Genomic DNA, 18617 nt, shown 5'->3' on the forward strand with positions numbered 1-18617 from the left:
ACAGCACCTAACCGACCATGAACCTTCCTCCGCCAGCATAAAATCCATATTCTGTAACCCAGCATTCCCGGCTGTTACAGGGCATAGTACAGCACACAAGTACCAGCGTACGCAGATAACTGCAATCGTGTCTGATCCTGCCCCGCACATGTCCTCCAATGTTACTGACACAGAATATCTAACTAGGCGTGGTAATAAAGGTTACTTCGTGTTATCACACTCTTCATCAGGGGTAATTAAATCCACTTGGGTGGTAAAGGTTGGCACCCACAAAAAGGGTTTATGAGCCAAGCGAGCTGTCGGGATTTGTCAAATACGTTACAACCTTGTATTTCTCACGTCTGCTGAGGAGCAGTCTGGTTCAAGGCAAATGATTCAGAAAGGAGGACAGAACAACACAAGAACTAAATGTCAGTAAAGGCCACTTTCACACGGTCCGAATTTGGTATTTTGTATTTATGGGCCAGATTGTGTGCGCCTAGAATCTGTCTAAAAAGTGGCAAAAATCAGGATGATTTTGTTAAACTACAATTCTTATAACTTTTTCCGAATAGGATATACAACAAAAAAGCCAACTGATATCTACATAGATCAGGATACGTAGCCCCACAGCCTGTACAAAAAAATCCCAGTGACTCACCAGTCTTGTGTGGGGCAGACATGCCTGCTGCTCTCCCTTTCCCGGTGGGCATTGCCACCAGAGTTGCTCTGTTCCTCCATCGAGGCTGCGACCTGCTTGCCAGCGGGGCCTCCCCCACCTCCTCTGGCTCTCAAAGGGCCAGCTCTCCTAGTCTGCTACACCTTATGACTGGCTACCTTATTGGGGGGCTTAAGGAGTCTTCCCCTGTGGGAGGGTGCCTGAGCAATAGGTTCCCTAGCTTGCTAGTATCCTGTGTAGGTGTGCCGTTCCTGTTGTCTGCCCATATACAGATTTCCCACCTGTTTCCTGGATTGTGACCCTCCGCTGCCTGACCTGTGCCTGTCCTCCGTACTGACCCTTCATTGCCTGCCCTGACCTCAGACCGTTTACCGTGCTGCACTAACTCTACCTGAAACAACTAGTCCAGCAATGATACCCTATTATACAAAAGGATAACTAAAATTTAATGAGAAGGAAACGACTAACCTATATAATTACCCAGGTGGGCCCACAAACGGCTGGGTGAGCTAAATAAGGGGTGGGGGAAGGTGTCCCTAAAACTACTGCCCTGCTCTACACCTCTGCTCTACACCTCTGCCCAGAGACGTCCCCTAGTGGTGGGGACTCCCTGTCCTCGAGCCTAGCCTCACCTCCTGTCTAACCCTGGAATGGTGACAGGTGGCGAATAACTAGTATCAGAGTGGCCCACCAATGGATAACTAACAAATGCAAAAAAGAAGGAAAAAGGTGCCCACTGTATACGGCCCTCGTGACAATTTACCAGGAGGTACAGGGTACACCAAGTATATTAAAATTCACACGCGGAGAGCCAAACGCATACTGACACGATACATGGTGTATTATCATTAACTATCATGTCAGTATGCGTTTGTCTGTCCGCGTGTGAATTTTAATATACTTGGTGTACCCTGTACCTCCTGGTAAATTGTCACGAGGGCCGTATACAGTGGGCACCTTTTTCCTTCTTTTTTGCATTTGTTAGTTATCCATTGGTGGGCCACTCTGATACTAGTTATTCGCCACCTGTCACCATTCCAGGGTTAGACAGGAGGTGAGGCTAGGCTCGAGGACAGGGAGTCCCCACCACTAGGGGACGTCCCTGGGCAGAGGTGTAGAGCAGGGCAGTAGTTTTAGGGACACCTTCCCCCACCCCTTATTTAGCTCACCCAGCCGTTTGTGGGCCCACCTGGGTAATTATATAGGTTAGTCGTTTCCTTCTCATTAAATTTTAGTTATCCTTTTGTATAATAGGGTATCATTGCTGGACTAGTTGTATTATGTTAGGATTACCCTACTAATATCTTTTGTTATAATTCCTGCTGGACTTATATCACTAACTCTACCTGTCCTGACCTTGATTCGTCCCTGACTAGAATTTGGCCTGACCCCCTCAGTGTTCTTCCCCAGGGTCTTTGACCCCCGTAGGTCAGCTATCAATCATACAGAGACTACTCCAGAAGGTAGCAGTCTGGTGGTTCCTCTGCAGCGAAGTCTGATGCCTGTACAGGGGTTAAAGGGTGAAAACCAGGGGACTGCCAGGGTAACGCCCTTAGGAGTAGCCCAAAGTCAAATCTCTTGGTTGTCACAATGGTTCCACAGGCACTGAAGTGACAGACTACCAGTGTCTTACAATATACAGTCAGGTCCATAAATATTGGGACACTGACACAATTCTAACATTTTGGGCTCTATACACCACCACAATGGATTTGAAATGAAACAAACAAGATGTGCTTTAACTGCAGACTGTCAGCTTTAATTTGAGGGTATTTACATCCAAATCAGGTGAACGGTGTAGGAATTACAACAGTTTGCATATGTGCCTCCCACTTGTTAAGGGACCAAAACTAATGGGACAATTGGCTTCTCAGCTGTTCCATGGCCAGGTGTGTGTTATTCCCTCATTATCCCAATTACAATGAGCAGATAAAAGGTCCAGAGTTCATTTCAAGTGTGCTATTTGCATTTGGAATCTGTTGCTGTCAACTCTCAAGATGAGATCCAAAGAGCTGTCACTATCAGTGAAGCAAGCCGTCATTAGGCTGAAAAAACAAAGCAAACCCATCAGAGAGATAGCAAAAACATTAGGTGTGGCCAAAACAACTGTTTGGAACATTCTTAAATAGAAGGAACGCACCGGTGAGCTTAGCAACACCAAAAGACCCGGAAGACCATGGAAAACAACTGTGGTGGATGACCGAAGAATTCTTTCCCTGGTGAAGAAAATACCCTTCACAACAGTTGGCCAGATCAAGAACACTCTCCAGGAGGTAGGTGTATGTGTGTCAAAGTGAACAATCAAGAGAAGACTTCACCAGAGTGAATACAGAGGGTTCACCACAAGATGTAAACCATTGGTGAACCTCAAAAATAGGAAGGCCAGATTAGAGTTTGACTGAATTATATATGTGAATAGGGATTATTAAAATATAACGTTTACTAAGTCCTTTAAAATTACAAATGGGTGAAAAAACAACGATTATTACAACGATAATTATACAGAACTGCCGCAGACAAACAAGATTTACAAATACCTCTACGGATATGTCTCACGTTGAGATAATAAAAAAAATGGTTTGATCTTACCACATCTAGTGGATGCCTCAGCCTGCGGTTGGTGGTTCAGGTGTTCGGTGGTTACCTGAATCTGTGTGACCTGGGTGCTGATGTCTTAGGGCTCTTTCACACTTGCGTTATAGTCTTCCGGCATAGAGTTCCGTCGTCGGGGCTCTATGCCGGAAGAATACTGATCAGGATTTTCCTAATGCATTCTGAATGGACAGTCCGTCCTTCAGGATGCATCAGGATGTCTTCCGTTCCGGAACGGAACGTTTTTTGGCCGCAGCAAATAGCGCAGCATGCTGCGCTTTTTGCTCCGGCCAAAAATCCGGAACACTTGCCGCAAGGCCGGATCCGGAATGAATGCCCATTGAAAGGCATTGATCCGGATCCGGCCTTAAGCTAAACGTCGTTTCGGCGCATAGCCGGATGCGACGTTTAGCTTTTTCTCAATGGTTACCATGGCTGCCGGGACGCTAAAGTCCTGGCAGCCATGGTAAAGTGCAGTGGGGAGCGGGGAGCAGCATACTTACCGTCCGTGCGGCTCCCGGGGCGCTCCAGAGTGACGTCAGGGCGCCCCAAGCGCATGGATCACGTGATCACATGGACACGTCATCCATGCGCATGGGGCGCTCTGACGTCACTCTGGAGCGCCCCGGGAGCCGCGCGGACTGTAAGTATACCGCTCCCCCGCTCCTACTATGGCAACCAGGACTTTAATAGCGTCCTGGGTGCCATAGTAACACTGAAAGCATTTTGAAGACGGATCCGTCTTCAAATGCTTTCAGTACACTTGCGTTTTTCCGGATCCGGCGTGTAATTCCGGCAAGTGGAGTACACGCCGGATCCGGACAACGCAAGTGTGAAAGAGGCCTTAGGCAGTGTGAATACTCCTGTATCACCCTATTGTGTCTTTCCTACCTACACAGTGGGCTGGGAGCTAAGTACACACCTGCCTAGCACACATGGAGCACCCGCCCCGACAGGGGCGACCCCATACCGAACCTGACCCTTGGTAGGGGCCTAATCCTGATAATACCCTAATTGCGCAGCCCTACACACCATGTTTCGGTCTCAATGTTCAGACCTCATCAGGGGACTTCAACGATGTTTTCAAGGGTAACTGGAAACAAATTACAAAAATGTACTAATTATAGATCACTAAATACTCTGAGTAATCACTGTAAATAAGTATATTAAAAACGCAGATTACTTACTGAAAGAAGAAGGTATTGTTTAGCCTCGTACTTCCACTCTGGAAATTCAATGGGTCATATCCACACCATAGCATGGGAAGTGTCCCATGTAAGTTGTCTGTCTCACCCAAAGTGGTCATCTGGGTGAGCAATTGTTGGTTGCTATCCACCACTTTAAATACCCCACCTCCCGGTACCACAAAATTGTACTCCAGACGAACTACGTGCACTGGATGATCTATCTAAAAATATCGTTATAAAACCATCGGACAAAGGTGGCAACACAGTTGTCTTGAGTACAAGTAAATATGAAGCAATATGTGAGAGTCTATTGGCCCCTCGTGATTGTTATGAAATTCTTCCTGGCGACCCGACTGTGGCCTATAAAAAAGAACTTAAATGTATTTTAGAAAGAGCCAAATTCGCTAAATTAATTAATCAAGAAGAATTCGACTTTCTCTTTCCACAATGTCCTCAGATTGCGACGTTCTATAGCCTCCCAAAGGTGCATAAAGGCTATGAGCCTTTAAAAGGACGACCTATAGTATCAGGCGTCGATAGCCTTAGCCAAAACCTGGGAGTCTATATAGACAAAATCTTGGCACCTTTCGTTCTCTCCCTGTCCTCCCATGTTAAAGATACCGGTGACCTACTTAGACAACTGGAGGGAATCCACTTAGAGGAGGGCTGCATATTGGGAAGTGTGGATGTGGAAGAACTATACTCATCCATCCCACACGAGTGGGGTCTATATGCAACATCATATTTTCTATCAACAAGGGGTAGACACTTTCAAGCCCATAACACCTTTGTACTTGAACTATTGGAGTTCTCATTGAAGAGGAATTACTTCCTCTTCAATGGACGATTCTACCACCAGCTCAGGGGCACCGCGATGGGCAGTCCCTGTGTGCCATCGTACGCAAACTTGTTCCTGGGCTGGTGGGAGAATACCATAGTATTCAGGGATGAATCTATGATGGACTTCCAGAGTGTCTTAAAATGGGCACGTTTCATTGATGACGTGTTTGTCATATGGAAAGGGAGTCTGGAGTGCTTCTCTAAGTGGGTCCAAGAACTCAATAAAAACGAGATAGGCCTCCATTCTACATCAGAATGTCATCAATCTAAACTCCCATTCCTTGATATTGTTGTCGGGATTGACCAAAGTGGTCGTCTGGAGACTTCCATCTATCGTAAACCAACCTCCACTAATTCCCTCCTGAGGTGGGAAAGTAGCCACCCCTACCCCCTCAGGAAGGGAATACCGCGGGGCCAATACCTGCGATTAAGGAGGAATTGCTCCAGACGCTCTGAATTCATTAAACAAGCTGCAAACCTAAAAACTTGTTTCGTGGATCGGGGTTACCCGACTGGTGTATTAACATCAGCATATCAAATGGCACTTAATAGGGACAGAGCGTCACTACTCACCCCCCGGACGGAGACCCCCCCCCCGCCCACTGGCGGTAATGAAAACCGGGAAATCCGCCTCATAAGTACTTACAATGGTTGTTCCTCTGCTATTGGAGAAATCATCTCTAAACACTGGCACGTCCTACGTATGGACGAAGACATTTGTAAGGTCATAAAGGAGCACCCCAGCATTACCTATAGGCGTGGCAGAAGTATCCGTGATTTGATGGTGCACAGCCACTATACACCAGTGGTCCAAAAGAAAACTTGGCTTGAAAGAGGCGTCTTTGGTAATTTTAAATGTGGAGGCTGCGTGGCGTGCCCCTTTATGACCAAGACAAAAGTATTCAGAAGTAACAATACAGGCAAAAGTTACACAATACAAGATTTCATCAATTGTAGGAGCATGGGTGTAATCTACAAAATCACATGTACCTGTGGAGTAGAATATATCGGTAAGACAACCAGAGAACTGAGGAGGAGGATAGGAGAGCATGTTGGTGACGTTAGAAATCGGAGAGATACACCTGTGTCACGACATGTAAATAGTGAACATGATGGCAAACCCGACTGCCTTTCCTTTACAGGAATCGAAAGAATCAAGTCAGGGATTAGACGGGGGGATGTGGACAGGAGGATCCTACAATGTGAAGCAAAATGGATCTTCTATTTGAAAACTGTCCACCCCTTTGGTCTAAACGAACAAGAAAATTATAGTTGCTTCATATGACTGCAGTGCTGCTATGATATAGTAACATACCACTTGCACTGAAGGCTTTTTCCGTGCGCACATGTAGCGAATGGTAGGTTTTGTCATTTCTAATAGGTTTATTAGCATAAACATAAAACATAATTCATTCTTTCTGTCGGCGTGATTATATCGGGATTGAGGCCTAGGCTCGATTATCCAGCCAGATTAATATCCTACTTTCATTTATACTTGCGATTGAGCACTATTAAAACAGCAGGCAGGACATCAAATGCAGCATAAGGGCATTGTAGAAGCGAGCTGGGCAGTTGCCCAGCAACTGGCGACGCTCAGACGCATGCCCTGACCTCACTTCCGGTGAGCCCGCACCATGTGACGCCAGTTTCCGGTCCGGTGGAACGCACGCGAGCGGCGTGCGTTCCACACACTATTCCAGATACCATGGTTGTTACGGACAGGTGAGAGGTAATCGGGGGGCGTACGTGTACCGGGAGGTGGGGTATTTAAAGTGGTGGATAGCAACCAACAATTGCTCACCCAGATGACCACTTTGGGTGAGACAGACAACTTACATGGGACACTTCCCATGCTATGGTGTGGATATGACCCATTGAATATCCAGAGTGGAAGTACGAGGCTAAACAATACCTTCTTCTTTCAGTAAGTAATCTGAGTTTTTTTAAATCGGATAATTTTTATTTGGAATTTTTTGAAAATTACAAAAATACAAAGAAAGAAATTTGGCCTGCACATTATACATGCATCAGTTGATAATAATAGTATCATAGTATTACATGATCGGCAAAGAGTCACTTCCATGAGTATGTAATATGGCAACAGGCATATCATGAGATGCAACTAAGATCAAGTAATCTAGTTACACAGTATACCATGTACAAACCACCTTTCCATCCATTGTAATTAATGAACAAAAGATCAACCCTCCCTGCCCAACTATACCCCAGTCCCCCCCCCCCCCCCTTACCCGAGCGATGGAACAGATCCGAACTCCAACATCAGCTATTTTATTAATGTATCTTAATCATAGCCTTTGGTGTACTTCTCCTATCTGTTTAATATTCTTCTTGACACCCCTCCTGTGTAATGCTGAACACTTTCATACATCATACGTCTATAGCTGATTAATGCTGAAGAACAAAAGAAATCAGGGACTGTGCCTCTACCTTCTCATATTTCAACTAAGATGAGAGGCTAATCCGGACACTGTATCCGAAATTTCTCCCACTTATCCCATATTTTGGTAAATTTCGTTACCCATTGCCTTTTAACATATACACCTTTTTCTAGTTGTATTATATCTGACATCCTACTAAGGAATTCTCCCCTAGACGGTGGTTGAGGTCTAAGCCAGAATCTGGCTATCAATTTCCTAGCCTGGAATAACAGACGCTGCACTCCCAAACGGTGATGGCGATTTTTGATGTCTAATATTCCTACTATACATGTTCTCAGACCAGGCGGAACCGTGATATTAAATGCGTCTTTTATTAAGGCCAGAACTGAGGACCAGAAATTCCGGAGCTCTGCACAATCCCAGAACATGTGCATTAAAGTAGCAGGGCTCAAGCCACATCTAGGACAATCCGCATCCCCCCGAACACCTATCCGACATAGAAAATCTGGCGTTCTTTACACCGGGTGTAATAAAAACAACTGGGACATGCGCTGCCCCTCACAAACTGACAGTTGTGGGGTGAGTGCTAGGACCATCTTCCACTGCTCTTCTGAAATCGGCCCAACCTCGCTTTCCCATTTAGATTTAACTGCCAAAACCTCTTGTTTAATTGACTTCACATATAAGTTCCTGTAGGTAGATGATATTAAACCGCACGAGGAACTGTTAGTAAGAAGTTGCTGAAACAATGGGACCGTAGTACATTTCAATGATATAGAGCTAGCCTGTTTCTGAAAGGCATGCCGTAGAGTAATCTGAGTTTTTAATATACTTATTTACAGTGATTACTCAGAGTATTTAGTGATCTATAATTAGTACATTTTTGTAATTTGTTTCCAGTTACCCTTGAAAACATCGTTGAAGTCCCCTGATGAGGTCTGAACATTGAGACCGAAACATGGCGTGTAGGGCTGCGCAATTAGGGTATTAATAGGATTAGGCCCCTACCAAGGGTCAGGTTCGGTATGGGGTCGCCCCTGTCGGGGCGGGTGCTCCATGTGTGCCAGGCAGGTGTGTACTTAGCTCCCAGCCCATTTTGTAGGTAGGAAAGACACAATAGGGTGATACAGGAGTATTCACACTGCCTAAGACATCAGCACCCAGGTCACACAGATTCAGGTAACCACCGAACACCTGAACCACCGACCGCAGGCTGAGGCATCCACTAGATGTGGTAAGATCAAACCATTTTTTTTATTATCTCAACGTGAGACATATCCGTAGAGGTATTTGTAAATCTTGTTTGTCTGCGGCAGTTCTGTATAATTATCGTTGTAATAATCATTGTTTTTTCACCCATCTTAATGTAATTTTAAAGGACTTAGTAAACGTTATATTTTAATAATCCCTATTCACATATATAATTCAATTAATTTTGGGTGTGATTATATACCGCCACACACTACGTTGTGCGCTGGTATAACCAATCTTTATCAGATTAGAGTTAGCCAAACGACATCTAAAAAAGCCTTCACAGTTCTGGAACATCATCCTATGGACAGATGAGACCAAGATCAACTTGTACCAGAGTGATGGGAAGAGAAGAGTATGGAGAAGGAAAGGAACTGCTCATGATCCTAAGCATACCACCTCATCAGTGAAGCATGGTGGTGGTAGTGTCATGGCGTGGGCATGTATGGCTGCCAATAGAACTGGTTCTCTTGTATTTATTGATGATGTGACTGCTGACAAAAGCAGCAGGATGAATACTGAAGTGTTTCTGGCAATATTATCTGCTCACATTCAGCCAAATGCTTCAGAACTCATTGGACGGCACTTCACAGTGCAGATGGACAATGACCAAAAGCATACTGCAAAAGCAACCAAAGAGTTTTTTAAGGGAAAGAAGTGGAATGTTTTGCAATGGCCAAATCAATCACCTGACCTGAATCCGAATGAGCATGCATTTCACTTGCTGAAGACAAAACTGAAGGGAAAGTGCCCCAAGAACAACCAGGAACTGAAGACAGTTGCAGTAGAGGCCTGGCAGAGCATCACCAGGGATGAAGCCAGCGTCTGGTGATGTCTATGCGTTCCAGTCTTCAGGCTGTAATTGACTGCAAAGGATTTGCAACCAAGTATTAAAAAGTGAAAGTTTGATTTATGATTATTATTCTGTCCCATTACTTTTGGTCCCTTAACAAGTGGGAGGCACATATGCAAACTGTTGTAATTTCTACACCGTTCACCTGATTTGGATGTAAATACCCTCAAATTAAAGCTGACAGTCTGCAGTTAAAGCACATCTTATTTGTTTCATTTCAAATCCATTGTGGTGGTGTATAGAGCCAAATATGTTAGAATTGTGTTGATGTCCCAATATTTATGGACCTGACTGTACATATAATTATAGCATGAATATACACACACACTTGTAGGTTCCAGATTACCAAGTATTCTGGATTATCAGTCTATCTAATCTTATATAGAGGGCAAATTGAGTGCTAATCAAAGCACAGCATTTTTCTTATCAGCGCAAACAAGCTGTCTGTGTAAAAGGATCTTATAGGCCCCTTTACATGGGCTGAAAATCAGGGCAGTTATAGGGAAGGAGCGTTCCTAAAAATTACCTATTTTTATATAGCGCCAGCATGTTCTGCAGCGGTGTACAGAGACTGTCATCAGTCATAACAGCCCCGTCCCCAATAGGGCCCACTTCATAGAAGGCACTGTGTGACTACGCAATCGCTGACCTGTTGTAAATTGGACATCTTTTTTAGGTCCGCGCTCTCCTTTTGGGCTGAAGCGAGCATCTCTTCCTTGATTTCCCGCTGCTCCGCCATCTCGGTCAGCTCAGCTTCCAAATTCATAATCTACTGAACCAAAAGAATAGATCATTAATATAAAACTTTGATTCAAATAATGGAAAATTTAGTTCTAAACATCTTGAAACTTACCATGAAGTAGAGAATAGGACGGCATGTTTAACGTCAATTTACAGTCGGAAATAAAGAGTTAATGGTGGACAGGTGACAGGGCTGTGCCGTGAGAGGAAGTGTCCCTGTTGCTGCCGTAAACAGAATGTCACAAGTTTCATGGCACTTTAGTGTTTGTGGTCTCCAGGCAACTGCATTCCAGTCCCGGGTCCCCCACCATCAGACAACAATGGGCACTTCTTCTCCATCAGCTTCCTATGGGCCGGGATCAGTGGCAGCACACAGCGCCATCTGGTGGATGTGTTAGTGGATCTGTGTGCTTACACAGCATAGCCTGCATTTTTAAAGGGAACCTGTCACCTCCAAAATCCATCTGAAGCCGCCAGCAGTGCCTGAGAGTAGCCAGCAGCGTGTTTCTGACGATTGTTTTGCTCCTGAAGGCAGATGCGGCAAACACTCTGAAAACGTACCTTTATCCCCTGCCCGGCGCGCTTTTCTAGACATGTCTGAAGTCAAGGGGGCAGCGGCCTCCTTGCTTCAAGTCACGGTAACCGCGCTCCCTGCCCCTTCGCTGTGACTGACAGCGGCTGTTCGGCAAAGGCAGCCGAACTCTCTGCATAAGCGCTGTCAGTCACAGCGAAGGGGCAGAGAAGGGGGCGCCGTTACCGTGACTTGGAGCAAGGAGGCCCCTGCATCCGTGACTTCGAGCATGTCTAGAGAAGCGCGCCGGGCAGGGAATAAAATAACGTTTTCTGAGCTTTTGCCGCATCTGCCTTCAGGAACAAAACAATCATGAGAAACACGCTGCTCACTACTCTCAGGTACTGCTGGCGGCTTCAGATGGTTTTTGGAGGTGACAGGTTGGGCTACTTTAACGCTGGTGTTTCTGGGTCCGCTTGCGAGATCTGTTTCAGGGATCTCACAAGCGGCCCAAAACGGATCAGTTCAGCCCCAATGCATTCTTAATGGATAAGGATCTGTTCAGAATGCATCAGTTTGGCTGTGTTTGGTCTCCGTAGCGTTTTTTAGACGGTCACTAAAATGCAGCTTGCAGCATTTTGGTGTCCGTCTGACGATGAGGAGCCAAACGGATCCGTCCTGACTTACAATGTAAGTCAATGGGGACGGATCCGTTTTTCACTGACAATATGGTGCAATTAAAAACGGATCCGTCCCCTATTGACTTTCAATGTAAGTCAGGACGGATCCGTTTTGACTTAGACTTTTTTTTAAATGAATAATGCAAACGAATCCGTTCTGAACGGATACCAGCGTTTGCATTATTCGTTCGGATCCGTCTGTGCAGATACAAGACTGATCCGCACCGAATGCAGGTGTAAAAGTAGCCCTCCCTTTAAAGGCCTGTACATTATTTATTTCACATAGTGTTGCAGCAATATACTAAAATCTATGGGGCAATTAGGCTCTGAGCACGTAAATGCCTTCATTTTGGGTATAAGATTACATTTTTTATTAGTTTGCATAGTAATACAGCAATGTGACCGACTGAGGTGCTCTTACAGGGCCGCACTCTGTTCTGAATCATATCGAAACCCTCTAGAGCAGTGGTGGCGAACCTAGGACACAGGTGCCAGAGGTGGCACTCAGAGCCCTCTCCGTGGGCACCCGCGGACTGGAAAAAGTCTAAGTTGTATCAATATGCCTTAGACTTTTCTTGCCATTCATCAGCGCAGGGCGCACTATGAACAGCACAGGCAGTGCACTGAATGTAGGCGGACTATTATAGGTAAAGTACATGGAAGATATACTATATTGCACTGTAGTGCTCAGGTTAAATTGCTGTGTTGGCACTTTGCGATAAATAAGTGGGTTTTGGGTTGCAGTTTGGGCACTCGATCTGTAAAAGGTTCGCCATCACTGATCTAGGATGTCCATATGCCCTAATACAGCATATCTCAGGGTTGCTTCTTGGTCACAATGGCCAGAAGTGTCGATGGGCAAGAAAAATTATTAAAGGGTTTTACTTATTTTTACCTATCTTATAAAGTGATGATAAATGGCTAGAATATGCCATCCCTGTACGCGCATTGGGGGAGTCATGAACTGTGGGGCTCCCACCGCCTCCCTTTCACGGTGTCTCCCTGCACAGCAGCACCCGGCCACCCGACCCACTCACTTGAATAGTGCTGCCCCCACTTGACTGTCAGGATTGGTGGAGGTCCCACAGGTCGTCCCCCACCTATCATAAAGTGAAAGTGTACCCATGTGAAACACTGTATACCATTACTTTACATGATGGGAATACTCCTTTAAAACAGTGTTTCCCAACCAGCGTGCCTCCAGCTGTTTCAAAACAACAACAGCCAGCATGCCCGGACAGCCTTTGGTTGTGCGGGCATGCTGGGAGTAGTAGTTTTGCAACAGCTGGAGGCACACTGGTTGAGAAACACTGCTTTAAAACATGCAGTGCTAGTTAAAGGGGTTCTCAGAGAATGATTTAAAATGGCAACACCAGTGTGGGGGAAGGGGGCGATGTCTCATTACACATACAGTAGATGGTAGTGATGCAATCCCTGCCTACAATATGCAGTAATGGCTGAGCAGCCTGACAGGGACGCTCACCAATATGTAGTATATGCAAGTGCTAGAGCGTAATGTGTAGTGAGGCTCACCCCCTCGCCCCTCTAGGCAGCTCTGCAAGTGGTGGCAACCAGACCTGCTCACATTCGAGGACAGGTTGTTGGCAGCCATTCCCGGAAAACCACTTTAAGCCCCTTTATTCCAAGGATCAGTGGGGTCACTATGGATCATGTAGTAATTGCATATCAGCATAAATGATATGGATGATCAGACTATGGTGTCACAGTAACCTGTTCCTCCACGCACATACATGTACAATGTCACAGGGGGGGGATGATCTGTATTCAGCTATATGCAAATACTACTGCCCTATAGAGAAGCCGCAGACCAGCCGGTAACTGAGGCTAACATATGGCAGTGCTCAGTACTCCAAAAACAGCACAGCAGTAGAGCGTATATAAGGAAAGCAATCCAAATCATATATGTGGCCGTTTACTTAGATATATCAGTAAACCAGGAGTCGCAAAACTGACAACCAGTATGGCGGCACTTTCTATCCCCTATGTGGCAGATGCAACAAAAAAAAAAAGAATGAGGCAAATATCTCTACATGAAGAAAAAACTCCTAAATAATGGCATGGAGAATGACCTATCACCATCTACTTAGCGATGCCTTTCAGAATGACCTCAGTGACAGATCTGAGGGTGGCACTCACCGTCCTCTGGAGTCCGGCTATCTCACACTCCAAGTAATCCACCTGTTCTTTAGTCCGATTCTGAGTTTCACCCAAAATGGATTCGAGCTCCTCATTACGCTCCACAATGTCATCATACTCGCTGTGGAGCTTCTGGAGCTTGTGTTGCAGCAGCTTATTCTGACATTCCCTCCCCTCGACCTCGAGTTTACACCTAGCCGGGAAAGAATAATTACCGTCCAGAAACACGGAGGCACTACAAAATGCATGAGCAAACAGAGAGACACAAAATCACTGCCATTTACTGGAGGTCGGCAGACATCTTGCTTTCCATCCTGGACTGAGTGTGTTTTCATATGTACCATCAGTGCCCGTTGTGGACAGGGTGGAGATCTACATGTCTATCTACCCCTCATGCCATGGCCGGTGTGCACATGGTGGAGATCTACATGTCTATCTCCCCCTCATGCCATGGCCGGTGTGGACAGGGTGGAGATCTACATGTCTATCTCCCCCTCATGCCATGGCCGGTGTGCACAGGGTGGAGATCTACATGTCTATCTACCCCTCATGCCATGGCCGGTGTGGACAAGGTGGAGATCTACATGTCTATCTACCCCTCATGCCATGGCCGGTGTGGACAAGGTGGAGATCTACATGTCTATCTCCCCCTCATGCCATGGCCGGTGTGGACAGGGTGGAGATCTACATGTCTATCTACCCCTCATGCCATGGCCGGTGTGGACAGGGTGGAGATCTACATGTCTATCTACCCCTCATGCCATGGCCGGTGTGGACAAGGTGGTGATCTACATGTCTATCTACCCCTCATGCCATGGCCGGTGTGGACAAGGTGGAGATCTACATGTCTATCTACCCTTCATGCCATGGCCGGTGTGGACAGGGTGGAGATCTACATGTCTATCTAGCCCTCATGCCATGGCCAGTGTGGACAGGATGGAGATCTACATGTCTATCTACCCCTCATGCCATGGCCCGTGTGGACAGGATGGAGATCTACATGTCTATCTACCCCTCATGCCATGGCCCGTGTGGACAGGCTACATGTCTATCTACCCCTCAAGCCATGGCCGGTGTGGACAGGGTGGAGATCTACATGTCTATCTACCCCTCATGCCATGGCCAGAGTGGACAGGGTGGAGATCTACATGTCTATCTACTCCACAAGCCATGGCCGGTGCTGTCATGCAATGGATCTTACATATTCACACAGATAATTATCCCTCAGCCAGTCTGACATTTTTGCTGGAGTTTCCCTTTATATGTGATAGGAGAGCAGCTTCATTTAATATTGATGTATAATTTCCCGTGACTCAGCTCCATCTCCTGGACTGATATAAGGGAGTCCGTCTAGCATATCCAGTGCCAGTACAGTCTGGTGCTTGTAAGTCAGGAATTTCAGTTACAAGAGGACACACTGGTGGACTTCAAACAATAATGGCGCCCAAAAAATACTAACATTACAAATCAAAAGTGCCGATTTGTTTCACCTCATATCAAAAGCCGGCTGGCACTTTTAAAATGTGACTTTATAAAATATAAACCTGATTATCCGCCTATTTCTCTCTATTTGTATTTAAACCAAAAAGCGCCACACGCCAGGATGCACTTTTGAAACATATTTGCGACTTTTCCACTGGTAAATTGCGATTTTTGTCTCAGACTCGGGACGATTTTGTTATTGTTCTGTTTTTGTCGGATGTCAATTTACTGACAAAACCCTGCTGTTTTGCTCATTTATATTAGATGAAAATAAATGCATCCTGTTTTAATACTTACCTATCACTTGTTCCCACGACGAGTTGGTTTTCTTTTCATAAATGCGACTTTGACAAAAAGTTGCATCTTTGGTCCATAAATGCGACTTTTTACACAAAGCACCACCACATAAGCTGGCTTAATTGTCTGCAACAATTTGAGCCATTTCTGCCGATAAGTGGATGATAAATGAGGTGTAAAATGCGCCAATTTGATAGCCCCGCCCACTGACATTTATAATTCATTTCTGCCGTGATGCATTCTTTATGGTGAAAATTCCTGAGAAAACAGTTGATATATTTGGCACAAATCAAAACTCCATTTTTTTTTTGCACATTTTACTCCATAATTCTGGTGCAACATGCTTAGTAATTGTCCCCCCGTATGTCCTTCTCCTGGAATATATTCACTTTAGGCCTCATGCACATGACAACCGTTGTGTGTTTTGCGGTCCGCACGGATAGCCAATGATATAACTGCCTATTCTTGTCCGCAAAGCAGACAAGAATAGGACAGGTTATATTTTTTTTGCGGACCACGGAACGGAGCAACGGATGCGGACAGCACACGGAGTGCTGTCCGCGTCTTTTGCGGCCCCATTGAAGTGAATGGGTCCGCATCCAAGCCGCAAAAAATGCACCTCGGATGCGGACCAAAACAACGGTCGTGTGAATGAGGCCTTAAAGTTAAGTGTAACTGTCAGGAATGTCATGTTATGGGGGTTTTCTTTTGCTAATGTGCAGGGACAGAGATAGGGAACATTTTTCTAGTATAGTTTATTTAGAGAAATTGTACATCTATAGTAGAAAATTGCCCAGAAATGTCCCTTAGCAGCGCTCTCTAAGGCCTCTTTCACACGAGTGTGTGCGCCCCGTTGCCTTATTGCGGACCGCATTTGAAGATCCGCAATACACGGGGGCCGTTCCGTGGGCATTCCGCATCATGGATGCGGACCTATTCACTTCAATGGGTCCGCAAATCCGCAGATGCGTAACGGAAGCACCGAACGGAACCCTACGGAAGCACTACTGAGCACATGTTCTATCTTTTTGCGATCCGTTGCGGCTGCCCCACGGACTGCGCTCGTGCATTGCGGCCCGTAGCACGACCCTGGGGCGCACACGCCCATGTGAAAGAGGCCTAAATGAGTGGCATGTCAGTCTTCCTAGTACAGTACAGAGCAGTACTGACTGGGAAGATGGGCTATGATAGGCGCTGCTGGGCATCTGCCCTCACATGGTGGAAAATATACAGTATATTCCTCCCTGATCGGCGTGGCCAGCACTGTCAGTGAGTGCTTCTGCTGTATGACCGGCACGCTGAGGTACATGACAGCGAGCAGTAAGTGCAGGGAAGCTATTCTACTCTATGGACCGTTCTAGTATACTATATAACTGTCCCTATTTTCTTAGCGCCCTGAGGATACATTACAATCACTCACTGGTAGCGCTGGCCAACGGATCAGTGAGAAATAGCAGGGAGATGAATATATATTTAGGGTACAGATATTAATATACAGTACCCTATGTGAGGGCGACAGCTCCCAGACGGTCTTCACAGTCAGTCTTGCTCTGTACTGTACGAGGAAGACAGATATGCCTAACACTAATCATTAACCCTGGGTTCACACCTGAGCGTTCCTCAAACGCGCGTTTTACGCGCGTTTTTGTCGCGCGTTTTTATGCGCGTTTTTGTAATAGTAAACGCGCGTTTGACGCGCGTTTGTGTCATTGACTGCAGTGTCCTATGGCCACAAACGCGCGTCAAAACGCCCCAAAGAAGCTCAAGTACTTGTTTGAGCATCGGGCGTTTTACAGCGCGTTCGTACGCGCTGTAAAACGCCCAGGTGTGAACCCTTCCCATAGGGAAGCATTGGTTTTCATGTCTTAAGCGTTTTACAGCGCGTTTGAACGCGCTGTAAAACGCTCAGGTGTGAACCCAGGGTTAGAGGGACATTTCTGGGCAAGTTTTTTTACTATAAATTTACGTCTTTAAATAAACTATATTAGAAAAATATTCCCGATCTCTGTTCATATTTTTCCCCAAAAACATGATAGTTACACTTTAAGGGCTCATGCCCATGACCGTTGCCCCGCCGTGGCCGTATTACATGAATGGGTCCACTTGCTTTCATGGGGTTCCGTTCCATGCTTCTGTTCCGCATAAAAGTAGTGCATGCACTACTTTTTTGCAGTGCGGACCGTTGGATGCGGATAGCGGACCCCATTCAAGTGAACGGGTCCGCAATCTGCATGCGGCTGCCCCACAGTCGTGCTCGTGCACTGAGGACTGCAATTTGCGGTCTGCAGCATGGGCAATGAGCGCCTACACTCGTGGGCATGAGCCCTAAAGAACATTTCTACTCTGTGGGATCTTGCACATGTACTAAGAAGCTGTAGGCAATATGTGTGGCGCTGCATGTGGGCCTGTACACCTCCATTTTCCTGAGGTATTCTGTCCCACATGAAATGCACTAGGGCCTCCGAAGAAATAGTCAGTAGGAAAAAACTTAATGTGCCTTAGGCTACCTGCACACGACTGCGCCGTGTTTTGCGGTCCGTAAATTGTGGATCCGCAAAACATGAATGCTGCCCGTGTGCGTTCCGCAATTTGTGTAACGAAACGGGTCGCCCATAATAGAAAATGCCTATTCTTGTCCGCAAAATGGACAATGATAGGACAGGTTCTATTTTTTTTGCGGGGCCACAGAACGGAGCGACGGATGCGGACAGCACACGGTGTGCTGTCCGCATCTTTTGCGGCTCGATTGAAATGAATGGGTCCACATCCGATGCAGAACCAAAGCACGTTCGTGTGAATGAGGTCTTAGTATGAAATTATAGACACAGAGTTATGGCATAGCTCCACAGACGTCTTTGGCAGGCAAAGCTCCATTAACGTGAAATGCATAAACAGCTTTAACCCCTTAATGACATCATAGATCGCAATGGAGAATCTGGAGCGGGTTTTACAGGTGACACCCATCTACA

General features: G+C 46.0%; 1 protein-coding gene across 4 annotated transcripts in view; it reads right to left on the reverse strand.

Moving 5' to 3' along the window:
• The window catches only part of CCDC30 (coiled-coil domain containing 30), a 78703-nt gene that overhangs the window by 24314 nt on the left and 35772 nt on the right, over positions 1–18617 (reverse strand). For all 4 annotated transcript variants that reach the window (XM_044278387.1, XM_044278389.1, XM_044278388.1 and 1 more), the window contains 2 exons: positions 13870–14062; positions 10430–10549 (listed from right to left, as the gene is read on the reverse strand). In XM_044278387.1, the coding sequence (XP_044134322.1) occupies positions 10430–10549; positions 13870–14062 (313 nt within the window). The remainder of the gene's footprint in view (positions 1–10429; positions 10550–13869; positions 14063–18617) is intronic.

This window comes from Bufo gargarizans, chromosome 2, assembly GCF_014858855.1.
Source record: "Bufo gargarizans isolate SCDJY-AF-19 chromosome 2, ASM1485885v1, whole genome shotgun sequence".
NCBI classification, from domain to species: Eukaryota; Metazoa; Chordata; class Amphibia; order Anura; family Bufonidae; genus Bufo; species Bufo gargarizans.